This window comes from Somniosus microcephalus, chromosome 12 (genome assembly GCF_052327205.1).
Source record: "Somniosus microcephalus isolate GS21.2 chromosome 12, FLI_Smic_1.0, whole genome shotgun sequence".
NCBI classification, from domain to species: domain Eukaryota; kingdom Metazoa; phylum Chordata; class Chondrichthyes; order Squaliformes; family Somniosidae; genus Somniosus; species Somniosus microcephalus.
The window spans coordinates 1,102,815-1,127,817 of NC_140998.1; the positions used below are offsets into that span (position 1 = coordinate 1,102,815).

General features: G+C 52.2%; 1 protein-coding gene across 1 annotated transcript in view; it reads right to left on the reverse strand.

Moving 5' to 3' along the window:
- Positions 1-25,003, reverse strand: part of tmem63c (transmembrane protein 63C) — a 346,423-nt gene that overhangs the window by 40,177 nt on the left and 281,243 nt on the right. The window contains exons 15-19 of the mRNA XM_086004159.1: positions 24,413-24,519; positions 23,668-23,754; positions 21,638-21,703; positions 9,173-9,335; positions 8,456-8,561 (exon numbers count right to left, since the gene is read on the reverse strand). Coding sequence (XP_085860285.1) covers positions 8,456-8,561; positions 9,173-9,335; positions 21,638-21,703; positions 23,668-23,754; positions 24,413-24,519 — 529 coding nt within the window. The remainder of the gene's footprint in view (positions 1-8,455; positions 8,562-9,172; positions 9,336-21,637; positions 21,704-23,667; positions 23,755-24,412; positions 24,520-25,003) is intronic.

Here is a 25,003-nt window from a genome sequence, read left to right on the forward strand (position 1 = left end):
GGTAATCCTCGGCATGCTCAAGAGGTGCCCGCAAAGCCACATGCGTGCAGTCAATGGCGCCCTGCACCATGGGGAAGCCCGCTATTCTTGCAAACCCCACTGCACGCTGCTGCTGCTTGTCCAGGGTCATGGGGAAGGAGATGAATTGATGTCTCCTTCTGAAAAGGGCTTCGGTCACCTGGCGGATGCAGCAATGCACGGCGAACTGGGAGATGTTAGCGATGTCCCCAGTAGCGGATTGGAAGGAGCCGGAGGCATAGAAGTTGAGAGCCACCGTCACCTTCACTGCCACCGACAGAGACGTCCTGCGCATCAGCTGTGGCTGCAGATCTCTCTGAAGCAGCCGGCAGATGTCTGCAACCACCTCCCTTCGGAATCGCAGCCTCCTTACACACATCGCGGCAGACATGGTCAGATAGGAGGTCTGCTGGCGGTATACCCTGCGTGGGTAAGGCCTCAGTTGGCGACGCCTGTTGCCCCCTCTGCGTCTAGCCAGGGCTGCCACTCTCTCACGGCGTCTGTAAGCCCTTCTGGCATAAGGCTGAAATTCAGCGTTGCCACCCAATGCAGCCCCCATTATATGCTGGCAAACACTGAGCTCTGAATGAAGGCTAAGATAATTGGTAAGCTCTGGCCTGAGCCAAAAATACCTGTCCAAGTGTTGGTCCAAACCAGTAAACTCTCCTCCTTGGTCTCTGTCCAAAAAACCGTTGCGCAAGAGTGAATGCTGCAAAATGGCTGGCCTTTATACTGCTGGGTAAGTGCCCTTTAATTAGCGCTCCCCCCGGCCTGGCTGGCCTGTGTACCGTTCCATTTCACAGTCGCTCGGGACGCCCGGCGCACAATGGGCCGGCGCGAGTGAAGTTCCGGTTTGGGGCGCACAAAGGGCGTTGCACTATTAAATGACGTCATGATCTGCGCGCGCAGCAGGGCACGCGCTAAGACTTTGCGCCGGCGCTAAATGTGTCCTGAAGTTGGGGAGAGGCGCAGATCGCGCTGCGCCCGGGCGATAAGCGCCTAGCGCTCGAGATCTACTCCCCCTAAGGCGCTAACGGCTGGCGCGCCCAACTGAATTTCTAGGCCCTTGTCTTTGAGTTATTGATGGCACATCAATTTTAATCACTAAAACACCAAGATGGATCGACTCCTGAAACCAGAGCGCTTGGATCTGGACCCCCATGCCTCAGACGCAGCCACACAGTTCGGACACTGGTTCCAATGCTTTGAATTTTTCAATCGCAAACTCATCCACCGCCATAGCAGCCGCAACCGCCACCGGAGACGTGAAACTGGGAATCCTGCGAAACTGGGTGAGCCATCGGGTCTCCCCTCTCATCCAAGATGTCACCAGCTACGGGGATGCCGGCACCATTCTGAAGGCCCACTACGTGCGGCCAATAAACGAGGTGTACACCAGGCATCTTCTGACTACTCGCACGCAGCGGCATGGTGAGTCACTAGAGGACTTCATGCTAAGCCTAAAAGTACTGGGCAGAGACTGTAACTGTAAGGCCGTGTCTGCCATCGTGTACACGGAGGAGCTGATCCGAGACTCCTTTATTGCGGGCCTCAGTTCAAATTACATTCGGCAGAAACTGTTTGAAAAGGAGGGACTGGACTTAAAACAGGCTATGGGCATAGCGCGATCGCTGGATATGGCCCAGAGGAACTCTGAATCCTGTTCCACAGGCCACGCGGCCCACTCCGCCTCGTGCGCGCCGTGGGGGCCGCCATCTTGGAAGCCATCTTCACCTCCCAGGTCTCAGGCCAGCCCAGCACCATCGGAGCCCCAGCCCCCACCCAGGAGCCCCACTACTGCCGCAATGCATCGGGGCCCGAAATGCTACTTCTGCGGCCAGGACAAACACTCCAGGCATCTGTGCCCAGCGAAGGGCACCACCTGTTTTAAATGCGGGAAGAAAGGACATTTCAGCAAAGTCTGCAGAGGGAACCCCGCCTCCAACTCCACCACCGCCGCGTGCGCGCCGTGGGGGTGGCCATCTTGGACGCCATCTTGTCCACCCTCATGGAGTCCACCATCTTGCCCCGACTACACGGACCTCCAGGACCCACTGGTGGCCTCGATCACAGTGGATCAATCCAGGCCGCATCCGTTGTCTAAATCGATGATGGACATAGAGGTAAACGGGAACAAGGTTAAATGCTTGATTGACTGCGGGAGCACCGAAAGCTTTATTCATCCTAGCCTGGTAAAATGACTTTCACTAACGATAGTCCCCACACAGGGCAAAATCGCCATGGCTGATAAGACTCATACCTCAAAAATTACAGGTTTCTGCGCGGTTATGTTGTCGGTAAAAGGCACTGATTACAGAGATTTTAAACTATTGATAATGCCAGATCTCTGTGTGAGCGTGATCTTGGGTCTGGACTTCCAGTGCCACCACCAAAGTATCACGCTTACCTACGGTGGGTCCCAGCCGCCCCTCACAGTGTGCGGTCTGGCTACCCTGAAGGTCAAGCCGCCCTCTCTGTTCGCCAACCTCGCACCCAACTGTCGACCCATAGCAACCAAGAGTAGGCGGTACAACTGGGAGGATAGACGGTTCATTGCGTCGGAAGTAGAAAGACTCAAGCGGGAGGGTATCATCGAATGCAGTACCAGCCCGTGGCGCGCCCAGGTAGTAGTAGTTAAGGGTAGCGAAAAGAAGCGGATGGTGATAGATTATAGCCAGACGGTTAATCTATACACCCAGCTAGACGCCTACCCTCTGCCCCGCATAGCGGATATGGTTAACCAAATCGCGCAATACCGGGTGTTTTCCACCATCGACCTAAAATCGGCATACCACCAGCTCCCCATTAGGCCGGAGGACCGTCCATACACCGCCTTCGAGGCGAACGGACGCCTCTACCACTTCCTCAGAGTCCCCTTTGGGGTAACGAATGGGGTCTCGGTCTTCCAGCGGGAGATGGACCGCATGGTCGATGAGAACCAGTTAACAGCCACCTACCCATACCTAGACAACGTCACCATCTGCGGCCACGACCAGCAAGACCACGACTCGAACCTCGCGAGATTTCTGAAAACCGCCCTCAGACTCAATCTCACCTACAACGAGGATAAGTGTGTCTTTAGCACCACGCGCCTCTGTATCCTGGGCTGCGTGGTGGAAAACAGGGAAATCGGTCCGGACCCCGACCGATTGCGCCCCCTACGGGAGCTACCCCTACCAAACACTCCCAAGGCCCTGAAAAGGTGCCTGGGGTTCTTCTCCTATTACGCCCAATGGGTCCCCAATTATTCCGACAAGGCCCGTCCCCTCCTGAAATCAACGTCCTTCCCGCTCACGGCCGAGGCCCACGCCGCCTTCAACAGCATTAAACACGACATTGAGAAGGCCGCGCTGCAGGCAGTGGACGAAAACATCCATTTCCAGGTCGAAAGCGATGCGTCCGACTTCGCTTTAGCAGCCACCCTCAACCAGGATGGGCGGCCCGTAGCCTTTTTCTCAAGAACCCTCCAAGGGCCCGAGATCAGGCACTCCTCGGTAGAGAAGGAGGCCCAGGCCATAGTGGAGGCAGTGTGGCACTGGAGGCACTACCTAGCCGGCAAACGCTTCACCCTGCTTACCGACCAGCGGTCGGTAGCCTTCATGTTTAACAACAAACAGAGGGGGAAGATCAAGAACGACAAAATTCTCAGGTGGCGGATCGAACTCTCCACGTTTGAGTACGACATAATATATAGGTCAGGGGCCCTCAACGAATCCCCCGACGCCCTATCACGAGGGATGTGTGCCAGCATCCAGGGGGACAGGCTACAGGGCCTCCACAATGGCCTCTGCCACCCGGGGGTCACCCGGCTATTTCACTTTATAAAATCCCGTAACCTCCCCTACTCCATCGAGGAGGTCCGGTCGATGACCAGGGACTGCCGCACCTGTGCGGAATGCAAGCCCCGTTTTTACAGGCCCGACCGAGCCCACCTGATCAAAGCTACACGTCCCTTCGAGCGCCTGAGCTTAGATTTCAAGGGACCACTCCCCTCCACCGACCGCAATGTGTACTTTCTCAACATTGTGGACGAGTACTCCCGCTTCCCATTCGCCTACCCCTGCCCAGACATGACCAGTGCCACGGTCATCAAGTGCCTCGGCAACCTGTTTTGCACGTTCGGCATGCCTAACTATATCCACACTGACAGGGGGGCGTCGTTCATGAGCGACGAACTGCGCCAATACCTGCTGTCGAAGGGGATAGCCATGAGTCGGACCACTAGTTATAACCCCCGGGGTAATGGGCAAGTGGAGAGGGAGAACGCGACAGTGTGGAAGGCGGTCACCTTAGCACTAAGGTCTAAAGGCCTCCCCACCTCCCGCTGGCAAGAGGTCCTCCCAGACGTACTCCACTCGATAAGGTCGCTACTGTGTACTGCTACTAACGCCACTCCTCATGAGAAGATGTTTGTTTTTCCCCGCAAATCAACCTCAGGAGTGTCCCTACCCTCGTGGCTCTCCACCCCAGGGACAGTCCTATTACGGAAGCATGTGAGGGGCCACAAAACGGATCCCCTCGTGGAGGCAGTACACCTACTCCACGCAAACCCACAGTACGCGTACGTCAAGCACGCCGACGGGCATGAGGACACCGTGTCCATAAAGGACCTCGCCTCGGCAGGAAGCAACGACGACCCATCACCACCACCCCCAGAAGAACCTCCACCATCCCCAGGCTCACCACCCCCAGAAGTACCTGCAACACCCCCAACACATGGGTATGCCCAGGAGGGCACCACGGACTCCCGGTCGGAACCCAAGGTACTGTTGCGACGTTCAGGAAGGACTATCACACCCCCGGACAGACTAAATCTGTAAAAGGGGTGAATGTGATGAAATATATGCCTTCATCAGCCCCTGTGTTTTACCTGCTTTGTATTGTGTGTACCGCCCCCTTTTTCCTATTGTGTGTATTGGCTACGCCCCTGTCTTTTGTCATATAAAGATCTCAAGAGCTGTATGAGTCATTCTATCAGACGAACCCGATGTGGAAAGACCTGCAATGTTCTTAGTGATTAAAAGCCTTCAGTTGAATCCTTTAAACTCCTTGTCTTTGAGTTATTGATGGCACATCAGCCACAATTTAAAAATTCTCATCATTGTTTTCAAATCCTTCCATGGCCTCACCCCTCCCTATCTCTGTAATCTCCTCCAGCCCTACAACCTCCCCGTGATATCGGCACTCCTCAAATTCTGGCCTCTTGAGCATCCCCGATTTTAATCGCTTCACCATTGGTGGCCGTGCCTTCAGCTGCCTGGGCCCTAAGCTCTCCGCCTCTCTCTCCTCCTTTAAGACACTCCTTAAAACTTAGCTCTTTGACCAAGCTTTTGGTCACCTGCCCTAATTTCTCCTTATGTGGCTCGGTGTCAAATTTGTTTGTCTTATAATACTCCTGTGCAGCGCCTTGGGACGTCTTACTACGTTAATCATAGAATAGAATCATAGAAAATTACGACACAGGAGGAGGCCATTTGGCCCATCGTGTCTGTGCCAGTCGGAAAAGAGCTACCCAGCCTAATCCCACTTTCCAGCTCTTGGTCCGTAGCCCTGTAGGTTACGGCTCTGCAAGTGCACATCCAAGTACTTTTTAAATGTGATGAGGGTTCCTGCCTCTACCACCCTTTCAGGCAGTGAGTTCCAGACCCCCACAACCTCTGGATGAAAATTGTTTTCCTCAACTCCCCTCTAATCCTTCTACCAATAACTTTAAATCTGTGCCCCCTGGTTATTGACATCTCTGCTAAGGGAAATAGGTCCTTCCTAGCCACTCTATCTAGGCCCCTCATAATTTTATATACCTCAATTAAATCTCCCCTCAGCCTCCTCTGTTCTAAAGAAAACAACCCCAGCCGATCCAGTCTTTCCTCATAGCGAAGATTCTCTACTCCCAGCAACATCCTTGTAAATCTCCTCTGTACCCTCTCTAGTGCAATCACATCTTTCCTGTAATGTGGTGACCAGAACTGCACGCAGTACTCTAGCTGAGGCCTAACTAATGTTTTATACAGTTCAAGCATAATCTCCCTGCTCTTTTATTCTATGCCATGGCTAATAAAGGCAAGCATTCTGTATGCCTTCTTAACCACCTTATCTACTTGGCCTGCTACCTTCAGGGATCTGTGGACATGCACTCCAAGGTCTCTCTGTTCCTCTACACTACTCAGTGTCCTACCATTTAATGTGTATTTTCTTGCTTTGTTAGCCCTCCCCAAATGCATTACCTCACACTTCTCTGGACTTTCCTGCCCACCTGTCCAGTCCATTGATATCTTCCTGCAGTCAACAGCTTTCTTCCCCATTATCAACCACACGGCCAATTTTTGTATCATCTGCAAACTTCTTAATCATACCCCCTATATTCAAGTCTAGATCATTGATATATACCACAAAAAGCAAAGGACCCAGTACTGAGCCCTGCGGAACCCCACTGGAAACAGCCTTCCAGTCACAAAAACACCCTTCGACCATTACCCTCTGCTTCCTGCCTCTGAACCAATTGTGGATCCAACTTGACACTTTGCCCTGGATCCCATGGGCTTTTACTTTTGTGACCAGTCTGCCATGCGGGACCTTATCAAAAGCCTTGCTAAAATCTTTTAAAATCTTGCTAAAATCCATATAGACTACATCAAACGCACTACCCTCATCGACCCCTCTTGTTACCTCCTCAAAAAATTCAATCAAGTTAGTCAGACACGACCTTCCCTTGACAAATCCGTGCTGACTGTCCTTGATTAATCTGTGCCTTTCTAAATGAAGATTTATCCTGTCCCTCAGAATTCTTTCCAATCATTTCCCCACCACCGAGGTTAGGCTGACTGGCCTGTAATTACTCGGTCTATCCCTTTCTCCCTTTTTAAACAACGGTACCACGTTAGCAGTCCTCCAGTCCTCTGGCACCACACCTGAAGCTATTTCCTCCCTTGCTTCTCTTAACAGTCTGGGATACATTTCATCCGGGCCTGGCGATTTATCTACTTTCAAAGATGCTAAACCCCTTAATACTTCCTCTCTCACTATGTTTATCTCATCTAATATTTCACACTCCACCTCCTTAACTACAATGTCTGCATCATCTCTCTCTTTTGTGAAGACAGACGCAAGGTATTCATTCAGAACCATACCCACGTCTTCTGCCTGCACACATAGGTTATCTTTTTGGTCTCTAATAGGCCCTACTCCTCCTTAGTTATCCTCTTGCTCTTTATGTATTTACATCTTTGGGTTTTCCTTGATTTTACTTGCCAATATTTTTTTATGCACTCTCTTTGCTTTCCTAATTCCCTTTTTAATTTCACCCTGCACTTTCTATACTCCTCTCGGCTTTCTGTAGTATTGAGCTCTCAGTATCTGACAAAAGCTTCCCTTTTTTTCCTTATCCTACCGATTGCCCCTTGACAGAGTGAGTTGTGTACCAAGTTTGCAGATGTTGCCGGGAGTAGAGAATCTTAGCTATGAGGAAAGACTGGACAGGCTGGGTCTGTTTTCCTTGGAACAGAGGAGGCTGAGGGGAGACCTTATTGAGGTGTATAAAATTATGAGGGGCATAGATAAAGTGGATAGAAAGGACCTATTTGCCTTAGCAGAGGGGTCAAAAACCAGGGGGTACAGATTTAAAGTAATTGGTGGAAGGTTTAGAGGGGATTTGAGGGGAAATGTCTTCACCCAGAGGGTTGTGGGGGTCTGGAACTCACTACCTGAAAGGGTGGTAGAGGCAGGAACCCTAACCACATTTAAAAAGTACTTGGATGTGCACTTGGGATGCTGTAACCTGCAGGGCTACGGACCAAGAGCTGGGAAGTGGGATTAGGCGGGATAGCTCTTTGTTGGCCGGCGCGGACACGATGGGCCGAAATGGCCTCCTTCCGTGCTGTAACTTTCTATGATTAGGTCGGACAGTAAGTTGTGTAGTTGATCAGAAAGGGACATTTGACAGATTCAGTGAGTGGGCAAAACTGTGGCAGATGGAGTTCAATGTGGGGAAGTGTGAGGTCATGCACTTTGGATCAGCGAAAGATAAATCAGAATATTTTCTAATTGATGAGAAACTAGGGACTATGAAGCGGCAAAGACATTTGGGAATCTAAGTTGAAAAATTATTAAAAGCTAGTGGAGAGGTACAAAAATAATTTAAAAGGCTAATGGAATGTTGGCCTTTATCTCCACAGGGCTGGAATACCGAGGGCTGGGAATTCTGTTACTGTTGTATGAAGCTCTGCTTCGACCCAATCTGGAGAACTGCGTTCAGTTCTGGGCACCGCACCTCAGGAACGATATATTGGCCTTGGAGGGGGATGTGTAATGATGTCACTGGGGACGCATGTAGCTGGTTAATCGGGACGCGTGTAGCTGGTTAATCGGGATGCGTGTAGCTGGTTAATCAGGACGCGTGTAGCTGGTTACTTAGAGAACAGGGTTAGTCAGAGACACTCACCAAAGGGGACGATTATCGGACATGTGATGCTGTACGTCATCACAACAGCAAATATACACATGGTCCAAGCATACTCCAAGCCAAACTGGTACTCATAGGCTTGATTCTAGAGGGAGAGAGAACAGGGAGGGAGTGGGGTGGGAGGGGAGAGGGAGGCAGGAGGTGGGGGGAGGTAGAGAGAGAGAGAGAGAGGGAGGGGAAGGGGGTGGAAGAGAGTGAGCAAGCATTTGGAGATGCAAAGCGTGCAATATTCACAATCCCCGGACCCCCACCAATAAAAGGGCAGGTCCCTCGTAATTGGAGACACAGGAACTCCTGACATAGGGAGCCTCAGGCCCCTGTCCCTCAGCACCCTCCCCACTCCCCACAGTGAAGTTTCTCCACTGTATACTCCCCCAGCACACTCCCCACAGTGAAGTTTCTCCACTGTATACTCCCCCACTCCCCACAGTGAACAGTTTCTCCACTGTATACTCTCCCACTCCCCACAGTGAACAGTTTCTCCACTGTATACTCTCCCACTCCCCACAGTGAACAGTTTCTCCACTGTACCCTCCCCCACAGTGAAGTTTCTCCATTGTATACTCCCCCACTCCCCACAGTGAACAGTTTCTCCACTGTACCCTCCCCCACTCCCCGCAGTGAACAGTTTCTCCACTGTATACTGTACCTTTATAAATAAGGGAACCCTTTCAGTTTTTTCCCCGTGGCATTTACCTTTTTCACATGTATCTGCTCAGCCTTCGATTTAGCGAAAACAAGTCGGGCTGTGTACACCAGCAGCCCCGGGATTCGCAGCAGCTCCATCGCTGTCCCAATCAAACTGGATGTTATCACGTAGTTAACAAAGAAAGCTCCATTATCTGGGAGAAAAACACATCTGCAGAAGAAGGAAACAAGTAATTCACACTGAGAAATGGACACCCGGGAGTGAGTTACAGGCTGGAATCTAATCGAGCCAGCGTTTATTTACAACACCAGTGAGTTGGACCAGATTTCTGATTGGTCCCCTTGGAGGACAAGACATACCCAGTAGTTTGTTTGTAATGTGTAATTAGATCCGGTCTTGTCAGGCAACCTACAGAAAGTGGGGCTGTAGTTAGCTTTGTGACGATCCTCTGTTATCTACTGTTCTGGTGTGGAGATGCCGGAGTTGGACTGGGGTGGACAAATGTAAGAAGTCACACAACACCAGGTTATAGTCCAACACTGTTCTGTAATTGTAATTATAGTTGTCCTTGACTAATAAAATAAAAGACTTTGGGGGAGAAATTCATTATCGCCCAGGAATGGGCGCTAACTTTGGAAAAGTTTGAGATTTAGCGCCAGGCGCTAATGAATCTCGCTGTATGCAAAATTCAGTGTCATCGCTCAAAGGATAGGAGTGCTAAATCAAGCACTAACAGCCTAGCTCAGAGACGTTACACTCAAAGCGCTAACCAATATCAGGTGCAGTCTAATCACACGTCATCATTGCCACAGGCTCTTTCTAGTTCTTAAAGGGGAGGTTCATTGATGCTGCAGAACCTAATTTCCAGCATTGCTGCCTCTGAACCTGTGTCAGCAAGCAAGAGCAGGCCAAGTCCAAGGAGCTGTACTCATGACAGATCCATGCCCCAGGGAAGAGCCCGCAGATTTTCGGACCAAGCATTGGAGGAGTTTGTGTCCACTGTGGTGAAATGGAGGGCGGTGCTCTACCCGGCAAGTGGCAGGATGCCCTCGCCAAAGTCTTCCATACCATGTGGAGGGAGGTAGCCCATCAGGTTTCGGGCAGCACTGTGGTCCCCAGGACCCACACACAGTGCAGGAAGAAATTTAACGACCTCACCCGGGTGGTCAAGGTGAGTCAATGCCTCGACAAATGCTACATACCACCATCTGAACCTCAGTCTGCACACATTGGCCAAAGCACCACACCCCCAGCACTCACCCACCAACAATCTCCATCTACCAACACTCACACCCACATCTCACACCTTGCACACAATGACAGCTATTCAACTACGGCAGGCACATCACCCAGACACATTGCTCCACACTCACTCACACACTTTCCTTTCTCTTGCAGGCCAAGGTGGCTCACAACAGGGTGGAGCAGGAGTGCACAGGCTGGGGACAAGCCGACACCCAACCACTGTCTGCGCTGGAGAATCGGGTGCTGTGGCCACCGGCGACGTTGACCCCCTTGGGGACAACAACGGTATGTTCATCCCTACTCCTTCTCACATCCTAGTTCCCCCTCACCCCACAAACCTTTCATGCTTTCCAGCTAATCATGCTGTATGCATGCATTTGTCCCTTCCTGCCCCCCTCCCCTCACCTTAACCTGACTCTTGTGCCTTTATGCTTTCAGATAATGAGAAAGCACCTGAGCAGCCTGTCCCTGAGGGCACCATTGAGGGCGAGGTGGGAGATGAGGAGGAGGAAGAATACACTGCATCACTGCATGTCTCACCACAGGCACCAGCTCAGATACTGGCACTACGCGTTCTTTAGAGGCTAGTATAGTAGTGGGATCTGCACAGGGTAATGCACCAGGAACGAGCGGGCTGCAGCAAGGCCAGGGGGAAAGGGTAGCTCGGGGGCCAGCTCCCTGGAGGGCGAGTTCTGCTGCACAGGACTCAGATGAGGACCTCGATGGGGAGGCCTTTAGAAGAAGGGTGATGGGCATGCACACGGAGATGATAGGTGCTATGGCAAGGGTGCCCGAGAGCCTCTCAGCAATGGTAAGGAGTGTGGAGGAGTCTGCCTCCAACATTGCACGGAGCTCTGCGCACACCATGGAGCCCATCATTTCCAGTCTGGAAAGGATGGTAGACTCCCAGAGAGACCATGGCGATCCAGACCTGATGCCGTGTGTGATGGGCGATCTGGCAGCTTCCACTGCAGCACAGTAGCAACACAACGTCTTAGTGCTGTAATGCAGTCTATGCTTGGTGCCATTCAATCTCAGACTGCTCTCATGCAGTCTCCGCTTGATGCCATGCAAGCTCTGACTGCTGCCATCGTGGCTGGGTCTACCACCATCGACCGGGGCTTTCACAGTGTCGCAGCAGGCTAGCAATCTGTGCTACTACAGATTGCTAGGGATGCTGAGGTGCTGCCCCGGGGGAGTGGCAGTGGGTCAGTGGACCAGGAAGCTGCTGTCCTCTCTCAGGATGACAGCATTCCTGCTCGCACCACTGCCACTCCGCCATTGCCCTTGTCACTGCCTGTCATCCAGCCAGCCCAGACTGCTGCCGCCCAGCCTGAGGTGGTGCAGTCTATAGCCGGGCCTTCCCGGCCCAGAGCTGGTCGAGGGCGTCCTGCAAGGCCATCTGAAGTCTCCCGCACAGATACTCAGCAGCCTTCCACCAGCCCTGCTGCAGCCACTGGGCCAACACTTCAGTAACGAGGGGCACTAAGGGATTGCACAAGGGTGAATAGTTAATATTGTTGTTGTAAAGATGTGTTCACTGATTATTGATAAATTTATTAATTCACCGGATAATTTTGTACTGTTTCTCATTTCAGCTGTGTGCTGTGACCTGGCCTGCGACAGGGATGGAATGATGGGGATGTGGTGAGCAACGGGGATCTGGGGTTGAATTTACTGGAACCGCAGTCTGATGAGGCGGTCACGGACCGCCCTTCCAGAAGGCCGATTGCGTGGCTGCCTCCTCCCTCACTCCTGTTCCTCCTCCTCCTTGTCTTGCTCGTCATCCTCCTCCTCCTCTCCCTCTTCCTGAGGTGGTCCCGCAATCCCTGTTGGCAAGGGCTGGGTCCTCATGATGGCCAGATTGTGGAGCATGCAGCACACCACAATGAAATGGGACACCCGCTCAGCCGAGTACTGGAGGGCTCCTCCTGAATGGTCAAGGCAGCGGAACCGTTGCTTGAGCACCCCGATGGTCTGCTCAGTGGTGCTCCTCATGACGGCATGGCTCTCATTAGAAGAGTGCTGTGCAGGAGTGTTGGGGTTGTGGAGGGGAGTCATGAGCCAGGTAGAGAGCGGATACCCCTTGTCTCTGACCAGCCAGCCGCAAGTTTGATGTGGTGGCTGGAAGAGTGCTGGATGAAGGCATCGTGGCTGCTGCCAGGATTGTGGGCATTCTCATTGAGGCTTCGCTGTCTGTGGTCGCACACCAACTGGACATTAAGTGAGTGGTAGCCTTTGCGGTTATGGAAGATCTCAGGATTGTTATGCGGTGCCCGCGAAGCCACGTGGGTGCAGTCAATGGCGCCCAGCACCATGGGGAATCCCGCTAGCCTGGCAAAACCACATGCACGCTCATCCTGCTTCTCTCTGGTGATGGGGAATGAAATGTAGTCCCTTTTCCTACTTTAGAGAGCCTCTGTGACCTCCCGGATACGGCGAACTGCAAGATGTTACCTATATATCCTGTTGCAGACTGGAAGGATCCGCTGGTGAAGAAATTGAGGGCGACGGTGACCTTGACTGCCACTGAGAGAGCCGTGGTCGCCCTGACCTGAAGCTCAAGGTCTGGTTGCAGGAGGTGGCAGAGTTCTGTGACCACCTCCTTGGTGAAGTGAAGCCTTCTAAGATACTGCTTCTGGCTTAATTGAAGGTAGGAGAATTGCTGTCGGAAGACCCTCGGAGGGTAAGGCCTCCTGTTGAGAGCCCTGATGGCCCTTCTCCTCCCTCTGGCGACATTTAAAAACATTTTTTTATTCGTTCAGGGGATGTAGGAGTTGCTGGAAAGGCCAGCATTTATTGCCCATCCCTAGTTGCCCTTGAGAAGGTGAACCGCTGCCATCTGTGTGGTGAAGGTGCTCCCACAGTGCTGTTAGATAGGAAGTTCCAGGATTTTGACCCAGCGACGATGAAGGAATGGCGATATACTCCCAAGTAAGGATGGTGTGTGACTTTGAGGGGAACTTGGAGGTGGAAGTGTTCCCATGCGTCTGCTGCCCTTGTCCTTCGAGGTGGAAGAGGTCGCGGGTTTGCGAGGTGCTGCCGAAGATGCCTTGGCGAGTTGCAACAGTGCAGTAGATGTAACACACTGCAACCACGGTACACCAGTGGTGGAGGGAGTGAATGTTTAAGGTGGTGGATGGGGTGCCAATTAAGTGGGCTAAAATTCCCCAACCCAGGCAACATCCTCGTAAATCTCCTCTGCACCCTCTCTAGTGCAATCACATCCTTCCTGTAATGTGGTGACCAGAACTGCACGCAGTACTCTAGCTGCGGCCTAACTAGAGTTTTATACAGTTCAAGCATAACCTCCCTGCTCTTATATTCTATGCCTCGTCTAATAAACGCAAGTATCCCGTATGCCTTCTTAACCACCTTATCTACCTGTCCTGCTACCTTCAGGGATCTGTGGACATGCACTCCAAGGTCCCTCTGATCGTCTGCACTTCTCAGTGTCCTACCATTTAATGTGTATTCCCTTGCCTTGTTAGCCCTCCCCAAATGCATTACCTCACACTTCTCCGGACTGAATTCCATTTGCCACTGTTCTGCCCACCTGACCAGTTGATTGATATCTTCCTGCAGTCTACAGCTTCCTTCTTCAGTATCAACCACACAGCTGATTTCAGTATCATCTGCAAACTTCTTAATCATACTTCCTGCAAACTTCTTAATCATACTTCCTACATTCAAGTCCAAATCATTGATATATACCACAAAAAGCAAGGGACCCAGTACTGAGCCCTGCAGAACCCTTCCGCCTTCCAGTCACAAAAACACCCTTCAACCATTACCCTTTGTTTCCTGCCTCTGAGCCAATTGTGGATCCAACTTGACACTTTGCCTTGGATCCCATGGGCTTTTACTTTTATGACCAGTCTGCCATGCGGAACCTTAGCAAAGGCCTTGCTAAAATCCATGTAGACTACATCAAACGCACTACCCTCATCGACCCTCCTTGTTACCTCCTCAAATAATTCAATCAAGTTAGTCAGACACGACCTTCCCTTAACAAATCCACGTTGACTGTCCCTGATTAATCCGTGTCTTTATAAATGAAGATTTATCCTGTCCTCAGAATCTTTGCCAATAATTTTCCCACCACCGAGGTTAGGCCTGTAATTACTCAGTCTATCCCTTTCTCCCTTTTTAAACAACGGTACCACGTTAGCAGTCCTCCAGTCCTCTGGCACCACGCCTGTAGCAAGAGAGGATTGGAAACTGATGGTCAGAGCCTCTGCTATTTCCTCTCTTCTCTTAACAGTCTGGGATACATTTCATCCGGGCCTGGGGATTTATCCACTTTCAAAGATGCTAAACCCCTTAATACTTCCTCTTTCACTATGTTTATTTCATCTAATATTTCACACTCCACCTCCCTGATTGCAATGTCTGCATCGTCCCTCTCTTTGGTGAAAACAGACACAAAATATTCATTAAGATCCACACCCCTGTCTTCCGCCTCCACACACAGGTTACCTTTATGGTCCCTAATAGGCCCTACTCTTACTTTAGTTATCCTCTTGCTCTTAATGTATTTATAAAACATCTTTGGGTTTTTCTTGATTTTACTTGCCAATATTTTTTCAAGCCCTCTCTTTGCTTTCCTAATTTCCTTTTTGATTTCACCCCTGCACTTTCTATACTCCTCTCGGCTTTCTGCAGTATTGAGTCCTCAGTATCTGTCATAAGCTTCCCTTTTTTTCTTTATCCTACCCTGTATGCCCTTTGACATCCAGGGAGCTCTAGATTTGTTGGTCCCACCCTTTTTCTTTAAGGGAACATAGTTGCTCTGAACCCTCACTATCTCCTCCTTGAATGCCTCCCACTGCCCTGACACTGATTTACCTTCAAGTTTCTGTCTCCAGTCCACTTTGGCTAAATCACCTCTCAGCTTAGTAAACTTAGCTTTTCCCCAATTGAGAATTTTTATTCCTCGTCCTTCCTTGTCCTTTTCCATAATTACCCTAAATCTAACTGAATTATGATCGCTACCACCAATATGCTCTCCCACTGATACGCTTTCCACCTGCCCAGCTTCATTCCCTAAAACTAGGTCCAGAACCGCCCCCTCTCTTGTTGGGCTTGCTACGTACTGTCTAAAAAAGTTCTCCTGAATGCATTTTAAGAATTCTGCTCCCTCTATACCTTTCACACTAATTTTATCCCAGTTAATATTAGGGAAGTTGAAATCCCCTACTATTACTGCCCTGTTTTTGCACGTCTCAGAAATTTGCCTACATATTTTCTCTTCTATCTCCCTCTGACTGTTCGGGGGTCTATAGTACACCCCCAGCAGGGTGACTGCCCCTTTTTTGTTTTTCAGCTCAACTCATATGGCCTCATTTGATGATCCTTTTAAGATATCCTCCCTCCTCACAGCTGTAATTGTTTCTTTAATCAATATTGCGACCCCCTCCTTTTTTTATCCCTCTCTATCTCATCTGAAAACCCTGTAACCAGGAATGTTGAGCTGCCATTCCTGCCCTTCTTTCAACCATGTAATAGCTATAATATCATACACCCACATGTCTATCTTTTTTTAATTCGTTTTTATGGAATGTGGGCGTTGCTGGCAAGACCAGCATTTATTGCCCATCCCTAATTGCCCTTGAGAAGGTGGTGGTGAGCCGCCTTCTTGAACCGTTGCAGTCCATGTGGTGAAGGTACTCCCACAGTGCTGTTAGGGAGGGAGTTCCAGGATTTTGACCCAGCGACGATGAAGGAACGGCGATATACTTCCAAGTCAGGATGGTGTGTGTGACTTGGAGGGGAACTTGGAGGTGGTGGTGTTCCCTTGCGTCTGCTGCCCTTGTCGTTCTAGGTGGAAGTGTTCGCAGGTTTGGGAGGTGCTGCCAAAGAAGCCTTGGCGAGTTGCTGCAGTGCATCTTGTAGATGGTACACACTGCAGCCACGGTATGCCGGTGGTGGAGGGAGTGAATGTTTAAGGTGGTAGAGGGGGTGCCAATCAAGGGGTTGCTTTGTCCTGGATGGTGTCGAGCTTCTTGAGTGTTGTTGGAGCTGCACTCATCCAGGCAAGTGGAGATTATTCCATCACACTCCTGACTTGTGCCTTGTAGATGGTGGAAAGGCTTTGGGGAGTCAGGAGGTGAGACACTCACCGCAGAATACCCAGCCTCTGACCCGCTCTTGTTGTCACAGTATTTATGTGGATGGTCCAGTTAAGATTCTGGTCAATGGTGACCATTCAAGATGTTGATAGTGGGGGATTCGGCGATGGTAATATTATTGAATGTCAAGGGGCGGTGTTTAGACTCGCTTATTGGAGATAGTCATTGCCTGGCACTTCTGTGGCGCGATTGTTACCTGCCACTTATCAGCCCAAGCCTGAATGTCATCCAGGTCTTGCTGCTTGTGGGCATGGACTGCTTCATTATCTGAGGAGTTGTGAATGGCGCTGAACACTGTGCAGTCATCAGCGAACATCCCCATTTCTGACCTTATGTTGGAGGGAAGGTCATTGATGAAGCAGCTGAAGATGGTTGGGCCGAGGACACTGCCCTGAGGAACTCCTGCAGCGATGTCCTGGGGCTGTGATGATTGACCTTCAATCACCACAACCATCTTCCTTTGTGCTAGGTATAACTCCAGCCAGTGGAGAGTTTTCCCCCCGATTCCCATTGACTTCAGTTTTACTAGGGCTCCTTGATGCCACACTCGGTCAAATGCTGCCTTGATGTCAAGGGCAGTTACTCTCACCTCACAACTGGAATTCAGCTCCTTTGTCCATGTTTGGACCAAGGCTGTAATGAGGTCGGGAGCCGAGTGGTCTTGGCTGAACCCAAACTGGGCATCGGTGAGTAAGTGCTGCTTGATAGCACTGTCGATGACACCTTCCATCACTTTGCTTATGATTGAGAGTAGACTGATGGGGCGGTAATTGGCTGGATTGGATTTGTCCTGCTTTTTGTGGACAGGACACACCTGGGCAGTTTTCCACATTGTCGGATAGATGCCAGTGTTGTAGCTGTACTGGAACAGCTTGGCTAGAGGCGCGGCTAGTTCTGGAGCACAAGTCTTCAGCATGACAGCCGGGATGTTGTCGGGCCCATAGCCTTTGCTGTATCCAATGCCCTCAGCCGTTTCTTGATATCACGTGGAGTGAATCGAATTGGCTGAAGACTGGCTTCTGTGATGGTGGGGACCTCAGGAGGAAGCCGATATGGATCATCCACTCGGCACTTCTGGCTGAAGATGGTTGCAAACGCTTCAGCCTCGTCTTTTGCACTCTCGTGCTGGGCTCCACCATCATTAAGATTGGGGATATTCATGGAGCCTCCTCCTCCCATTAGTTGTTTAATGGTCCACCACCATTCACGACTGGATGTGGCAGGACTGCAGAGCTTTGAACTGATCCGTTGATTATGGGATCACTTAGCCCTGTCTATAGCATGCTGCTTCCACTTTTTAGCATGCATGTAGTAGTGGTGCTATCGAGCCACTCTTGGTGATGGACATTGAAGTCCTCCACCAGAGTACATTCTGTGCCCTTGCTACTCTCAGTGCTTCTTCCAAGTGGTGTTCAACATGGAGGAGTACTGATTCATCAGCGGAGGGCGGTAGGTGGTAATCAGCAGGAGGTTTCCTTGCACATGCTTGACCTGAAGCCATGAGACATCATGGGGTCCAGAGACAATGTTGAGGACTCCCAGGGCCACTCCTTCCTGACTGTATACCCCTGTTGGGTCTGTCCTGCCAGTGGGACAGGACATGCCCAGGGATAGTAATGGAGGAGTTTGGGCCATTGGATAAAAGGTCTGATTCTGTGAGTATGATTATGTCAGGCTGTTGCTTGACTAGTCTGTGCGACAGCTCTCCCAATTTTGGCACAAGTCCCCAGATGTTGGCGAGGTGGACTTTGCAGGGTTAACTGGGCTGGGTGTGCCGTTGCCGTGTCCGTAGCCGGTGCCAGGTGGTCCGTCACTTTTATTATTTTATTTTGTAGCGGTTTGTTACAACTGAGTGAATTGCTAGGCCATTTCAGAGGGCAATTAAGAGTCAACCACATTGCTGTGGGTCTGGAGTCACATCTGTGCCCTCAGCTCATCTGCTTTATTCCCTAGACTCCTTGCGTTGAAGTATATACCATTTAGCACGGCCAAACTCCCTTGTTGACTATTTTCCAGACTTTGTTTCCTCTGCCTTCCAAACTCGCTTACTTATTTTCTGCCTTCCATTTCCGGCTTTGCTTCTCTTCCTTCTGAATCCTCTCTCAGGTTCCCATCCTCCTGCCAAGCTAGTTTAAACCCTTCCCAACAGCACTAGCAAACCCCGCCACGAGGACATTGGTTCCAGCTCTGTTGAGGTGCAACCCGTCCGGCTTGTACAGGTCCCACCTCCCCCAGAAACGGTCCCAATGTCCCAGGAACCTAAAGCCCTCCCTCCTGCACCATCTCTCCAGCCACTCATTCATCTGCTCTATCCTTCTATTCCTGTACTCACTAGCACATGGCACTGGGAGTAATCCGGAGATTACTACCTTTGAGGTCCTACTTTTTAACTTCTTTCCTAGCTCCCTGAAATCTGCCTGCAGGACCTCATCCCTCTTTCTACCTATGTCGTTGGTACGATCTGGACCACGTCCTCTGACTGTTCACCTTCCCCCCTCAGACTGTCCTGCAGCCTCCTCCTCCCGTTAGTTGTTTAATGGTCCACCATCATTCACGACTGGATGTGACAGGACTGCAGAGCTTTGATCATGTTCCAATCTTTCCCACTGCCTCTGCTTCCTCCGCCGTAGATCCTAGAGGGCGAGTTCGACTGCCAGTACAGCCTCCATTAATGGAAGGAAGTGTAGCACTTTGCTATGTTGTGAGAATAAACGTAACTAATTGTTCGTAGCCACAACACTCCTGATACTAAACAACCTTTAAATGACTGAATTAATCTGGTGCAGAATGTCAAACTAATGAGGAAGCAGTGAAACAGCACTAACCTGAGAGCTGCGACTCATTACCAGTGATTCCTTTAAGTAGCGCCCCTGGAGCCGGCATCCGCCTGCTTGACACCTCCTCTCCCTGTCGCTGTCAGGGCAAAGTGCTAAGGCAGGGCGCAATACTCAACTTGGCAGATCGGGTGCCCAGTGAGCGTTGCACGCTTGTTGACATCACGATCTGCCTGGCGCTGAAGTCCCCGGTGCTAACTCATAGCGGTGGTGCTACGGGGGGCGAAGGGGGCCAAATTTTGCACTACTGCCTCAGCGCCCGTTAGTGCCCCTGCTAGGCGCTAGCTGGAGGTGCTAAGGTACCGAATTTCTACCCCTTTATACTCTAGTTAGTGGGTTAGTTACTTCTTTGGAGTTTTATTTCTTTTCCCTTCTGGAAGTGATAAAAAAGCTTTAATTCAGAATGATGGTTGTGTGTGTGCGGGGTGTGTTTGTGTGTGGGGTGGGAAAGGATTCTGTTCCCCGTCTACGCAGTCACACCAGGGACAATCCGTTCACCTGCTCAGTGTGTGGAAAGGGATTCACTCAGACATCCAACCTGCTGACACGCTAGCGAGTTCACACTGATGAGAGGCTGTTTAAATGTTCTGACTGTGGAAAGAGCTTTGAAAGCTCCGGGACTCTGACAATAATCCAGAGTGCTCACACTGGAGAGAGGCCATTGCCCTGCTCTGTGCGGGGGAAGGGATTCACCAATTCATCCGGTTGGAAGAATGTGATCCACGTCTAATAGAAGGGGGAAGAACAACATCCGTCGTCCCATGTGGATCATGTTTTCACTCTCATCCCACCGCCCCCCCGCCCAACCTTTAGTCCTGGATCACGTTCTTCCCCCATCCATGGTTAAGAATATGGTTCTCTCCATACTCTTAACCCCCCCTCACTACCCGCCGAGCTCCTCTCCTTTCCCCCCTCCGATTCCCTCTCCACTCTACAACCTCCGATCCCCTCACCTCTCTCCCCGCCTCCGATCCCCTCACTTCTATCTCCCCCTCCGATCCACTCTGCTCTCTCCTGCCCCTTCTCTGATTCGCCCCTCTGATCCCCTCTCCTCTCTCAGTGCGGTGCTGGGGTACAGCGTGGGTGTGACTTTGGGGTCCCATGGAGGTGTTTTTTTGTGTCGCTTATGGGATCTGGGCATCGCTGGCAAGGCCAGCAGTTATTGCCCATCCCTAGTTGCCTTTGAGAAGGTGGTGGTGAGCCGCCTTCTTGAACCGCTGCAGTCCGTGTGGTGAAGGTACTCCCACAGTGCTGTTAGGGAGGGAGTTCCAGGATTTTGACCCAGTGACGATGAAGGATCGGCGATATACTTCTAAGTCAGGATAGTGTGAGACTTGGAGGGGATCTTGGAGGTGGTGGTGTTCCCATGCTCCTGCTACCCTTGTCCTTCTAGGTGGAAGAGGTCGCGGATCTGGGAGGTGCTGCCGAAGAAGCCTTGGCGAGTTGCTGCAGTGCATCTTGTAGATGGTACACACTGCAGCCACGGTGCGCCGGTGGTGGAGGGAGTGAATGTTTAAGGTGGTGGATGGGGTGCCAATCAAGCTGGCTGCTTTGTCCTGGATGGTGTCGAGCTTCTTGAGTGTTGTTGGAGCTGCACTCATCCAGGCAAGTGGAGAGTATTCCATCACACTCCTGACTTGTGCCTTGTAGATGGGGGAAAGGTTTTGGGGAGTCAGGAGGTGAGACACTCGCCGTAGAATACCCAGTCTCTGACATGATCTTGTTGCCACAGTATTTATGTGGCTGGTCCAGCTAAGTTTCTGGTCAATGGTGACCCCCAGGATGTTGATGGTGGGGGATTCGGTGATGGTGATGCCGTTGAATGTCAAGGGGAGGTGGTTAGACTCTCGCTTGTTGGAGATAATCATTGCCTGGCACTTCTGTGGTGCGAATGTTACCTGCCACTTATCAGCCCAAGCCTGAACATCATCCAGGTCTTGTTGCATGTGGGCATGGACTGCTTCATTATCTGAGGAGTTGTGAATGGCACTGAACACTGTGCAGTCATCAGCGAACATCCCCACTTCTGACCTTATGTTGGAGGGAAGGTCATTGATGAAGTATCTGAAGATGGTTGGGCCTAGGACACTGCGCTGAGGAACTCTTGCAGTGATGTCCTGGGGCTGTGGTAATTGACCTTCAATCACCACAACCATCTTCCTTTGTGCTAGGTATAACTCCAGCCAGTGGAGCGTTTTCCCCGATTCCCATTGACTTATGTTTTACTAGGGCTCCTTGATGCCAGACTCGGTCAAATGTGATGCTGGGTGATTTTAGCCAATGACAGGTCAGGAATACTCACTGGAATTTGATATCCGCTTCATCCAGAAAGTGAATGTCGAACAGCCAGCGGAAGAAGACATCAAGACTGAAAGACAAAAGAGTGTCAGATGTTACCCTCGGTGAGCAGGGGGGGGGGGCACTGCCCTCAGTGAGCGGGGGGGCACTGCCCTCAGTTAGCAGGGGGTGGGGGGGCACTGCCCTCAGTGAGCGGGGGGGGTGGGGGGGCACTGCCCTCAGTGAGCGGGGGGGGGCACTGCCCTCAGTGAGTGGGGTGGGGGGGCACTGCCCTCAGTGGGGGGGGCACTGCCCTCGGTCAGCGGGGGGGTGGGGGGGGCACTGCCCTCGTTGAGCGGGGGGGCACCGCCCACAGTGAGCGGGGAGGGGCACTGCCCTCAGTGAGCGGGGGGGCACTGCCCTCAGTGAGCGGGGGGGGCACTGCCCTCGGTGAGCGGGGGGGTGGGGGGGCACTGCCCTCGGTGAGCGGGCTGGGGGGGCACTGCCCACAGTGAGCGGGGTGGGGGGGCACTGCCCACAGTGAGCGGGGGTGGGGGGGCACTGCCCTCGGCGAGCAGGGTGGGGGGGGCACTGCCCTCGGTGAGCGGGGGGCACTGCCCTCAGTGAGCGGGGTGGGGGGGCACGGCCCTCAGCGAGCGGGCTGGGGGTGGGGCACTGCCCTCAGTGAGCGGGGGGGGGCACTGCCCTCGGTGAGCGGGGGGGGTGGGGGGGCACTGCCCTCAGTGAGCGGGGGAGGGGGGCGGGGGGCAATTGTTCCATTATGTTTATTAACAACAATCTGATTTGAGGTGACCCCTCGCGGTACGAGCTGGGCTCTGAATCAGTCACTGAGATTTGGTCAGGGTGAGTGCGCTGTGTTGACTCGCAATGCAAGGACTTTACACAAGATCTTGCTCCTTATTCAGGATCCTTGAACTCCAATAAAGGAAAGAAATAATTAATTTGCACAACTGTTGTCTCTCGTCGCACTGAGAAGTGTGGCTTTGCTCTTCATAGACGGACTGAGCGGGGTCACGGGGTCAGTACCTGAACGGGGTCACGGGGTCAGTCCCTGAATGGGGTCACGGGGTCACTACCTAAACGGGTTCACGGGGTCAGTACCTGAACAGGTTCACGGGGTCAGTACCTGAACAGGGTCACGGGGTCACTACCTGAACGGGGTCACGGGGTCAGTACCTGAACGGAGTCACGGGGTCAGTACCTAAACGGGGTCACGGGGTCAATACCTGAACGGGGTCACGGGGTCAGTACCTGAACGGGGTCACGGGGTCAGTACCTGAACGGGGTCACGGGGTCAGTACCTGAACGGGGTCACGGGGTCAGTACCTGAACGGGGTCACGGGGTCAGTACCTGAACGGGGTCACGGGGTCAGTACCTGAACGGGGTCACGGGGTCAGTACCTGAACGGGGTCACGGGGTCAGTACCTGAACGGGGTCACGGGGTCAGTACCTGAACGGGGTCACAGGGTCAGCACCTGAACAGGGTCACGGGGTCAATACCTGAACGGGGTCACGGGGTCAATACCTGAACGGGGTCACGGGGTCAGTCCCTGAACGGGGTCACGGGGTCAGTACCTGAACGGGGTCACGGGGTCAGGAGCTGAACGGGGTCACGGGGTCAGTACCTGAACGGGGTCGTGGGGTCAGTACCTGAACGGGGTCACGGGGTCAGTACCTGAACAGGGTCGCGGGGTCTGTACCTGAACGGGGTCACGGGGTCAGTACCTGAACAGGGTCACGGGGTCAGTACCTGAACGGGGTCACGGGGTCAGTACCTGAACGGGGTCACGGGGTCAGTACCTGAACGGGGTCGCGGGGTCAGTACCTGAACGGGGTCGTGGGGTCAGTACCTGAACAGGGTCGCGGGGTCAGTACCTGAACGGGGTCGCGGGGTCAGTACCTGAACGGGGTCACGGGGTCAGTACCTGAACGGGGTCACGGGGTCAGTACCTGAACGGGGTCGCGGGGTCAGTACCTGAACAGGGTCGCGGGGTCAGTACCTGAATGGGGTCACGGGTTCGCGGGGTCAGTACCTGGTCAGGCCCAGCGATGGCAGAATGATCACCATGAAAACCAAGAAGAAATAACACTTGTGCATTGTCACCTGGTTCTCAGTGGACCTGAAACAACAAAGTCAAGAAGTTAAATTGATATCCGGCTCTCACTGTAAATAATGCCTGGGGAACTCTGCACTGATGGCCCAGTATATTTGTCTCCAGTGTTGCGAGGCACTGGAAATGGAAATGGCTGAAGAAATGTGGTTTGAGGAGGTCTTTGAAGTGAAAAGAGAGATGGAGAGATTTAAAGAGCAGCTCTGATGCGACTGAAGGATGCCCAGCATTGGTACAGCGAAGGGAGGTGGAGAGGATCAGAGCGTTCGAGGAATGGGTTGTAGAGAGGAGTTTGCAGAGGTGGAGTGTGTAAAGGGTGTGGTTGGATTTAGCCCCTGGAGCCTGTTCCTCCATTCAGTTAGATCATGGTATCAATCCCATCCAGCCACATTTGCTTTGGATCCGTCGATACCCTGAACTAACAATAAGTTATCGATCTCAGCCTTGAAAATTTCAGTTGGCCCCCTGCACCCACAGCTTTATAGGGGAGAGAGCTCCAGATTTCCACTACCCATTGTGTGAAGAAGTGCTTCCAAATTTCACTCCGAACTGAGGTCGAATTAACCAGGTCAGTGACAAAGATTAATAGAAGACCTTGCATTTGTAGAACTGTTTCTGTGACCTCAGGGCATCCCGACATGCTTTCCCACCAATGAAGTACATTTACCTGGTCCAGTGACACTCAAAGAAAGCTGAGTAGTAGACGATGAATGGGAGCAGCACTGAGAATGACCACAGGAGCAGGGTCGGGAAAAACTGCGTTACAATCGGATTCTGAAAAACACAAGGTTTTGATGAGAGAATGAAGAAAGGAAAATTAGACAGAGAGTAACGTCAGAGTGCGTGTAGCAAAACATTGCCTCAGAGCCAGCAACTCAATCACAGCCACACCATGAGAAATCATGAAACAGGGCTTAGAATCAGTGAGCCCCGCAGAGCAACCAATCGCCCGCCCCATCGCCCCCCATCACCCCAACACCCGCCCCATCGCCCCCCCATCGCCCCATCACCTCCCCATTGCCCCATCACCCTATCGCCCACCCCATCACCCGCCCCATTGCCCCATCGCCTGCCCCATTGCCCCATCACCCACCCCATCGCCCCATCGCCTGCCCCATCGCCCACCCCATTGCCCACCCCATTGCCCCATCACCCGCCCCATTGCCCCATCGCCTGCCCCACGCCCCATCACCCGCCCCATTGCCTGCCCCATCGCCCCATTGCCCGCCCCACGCCCCATCACCCGCCCCATTGCCCC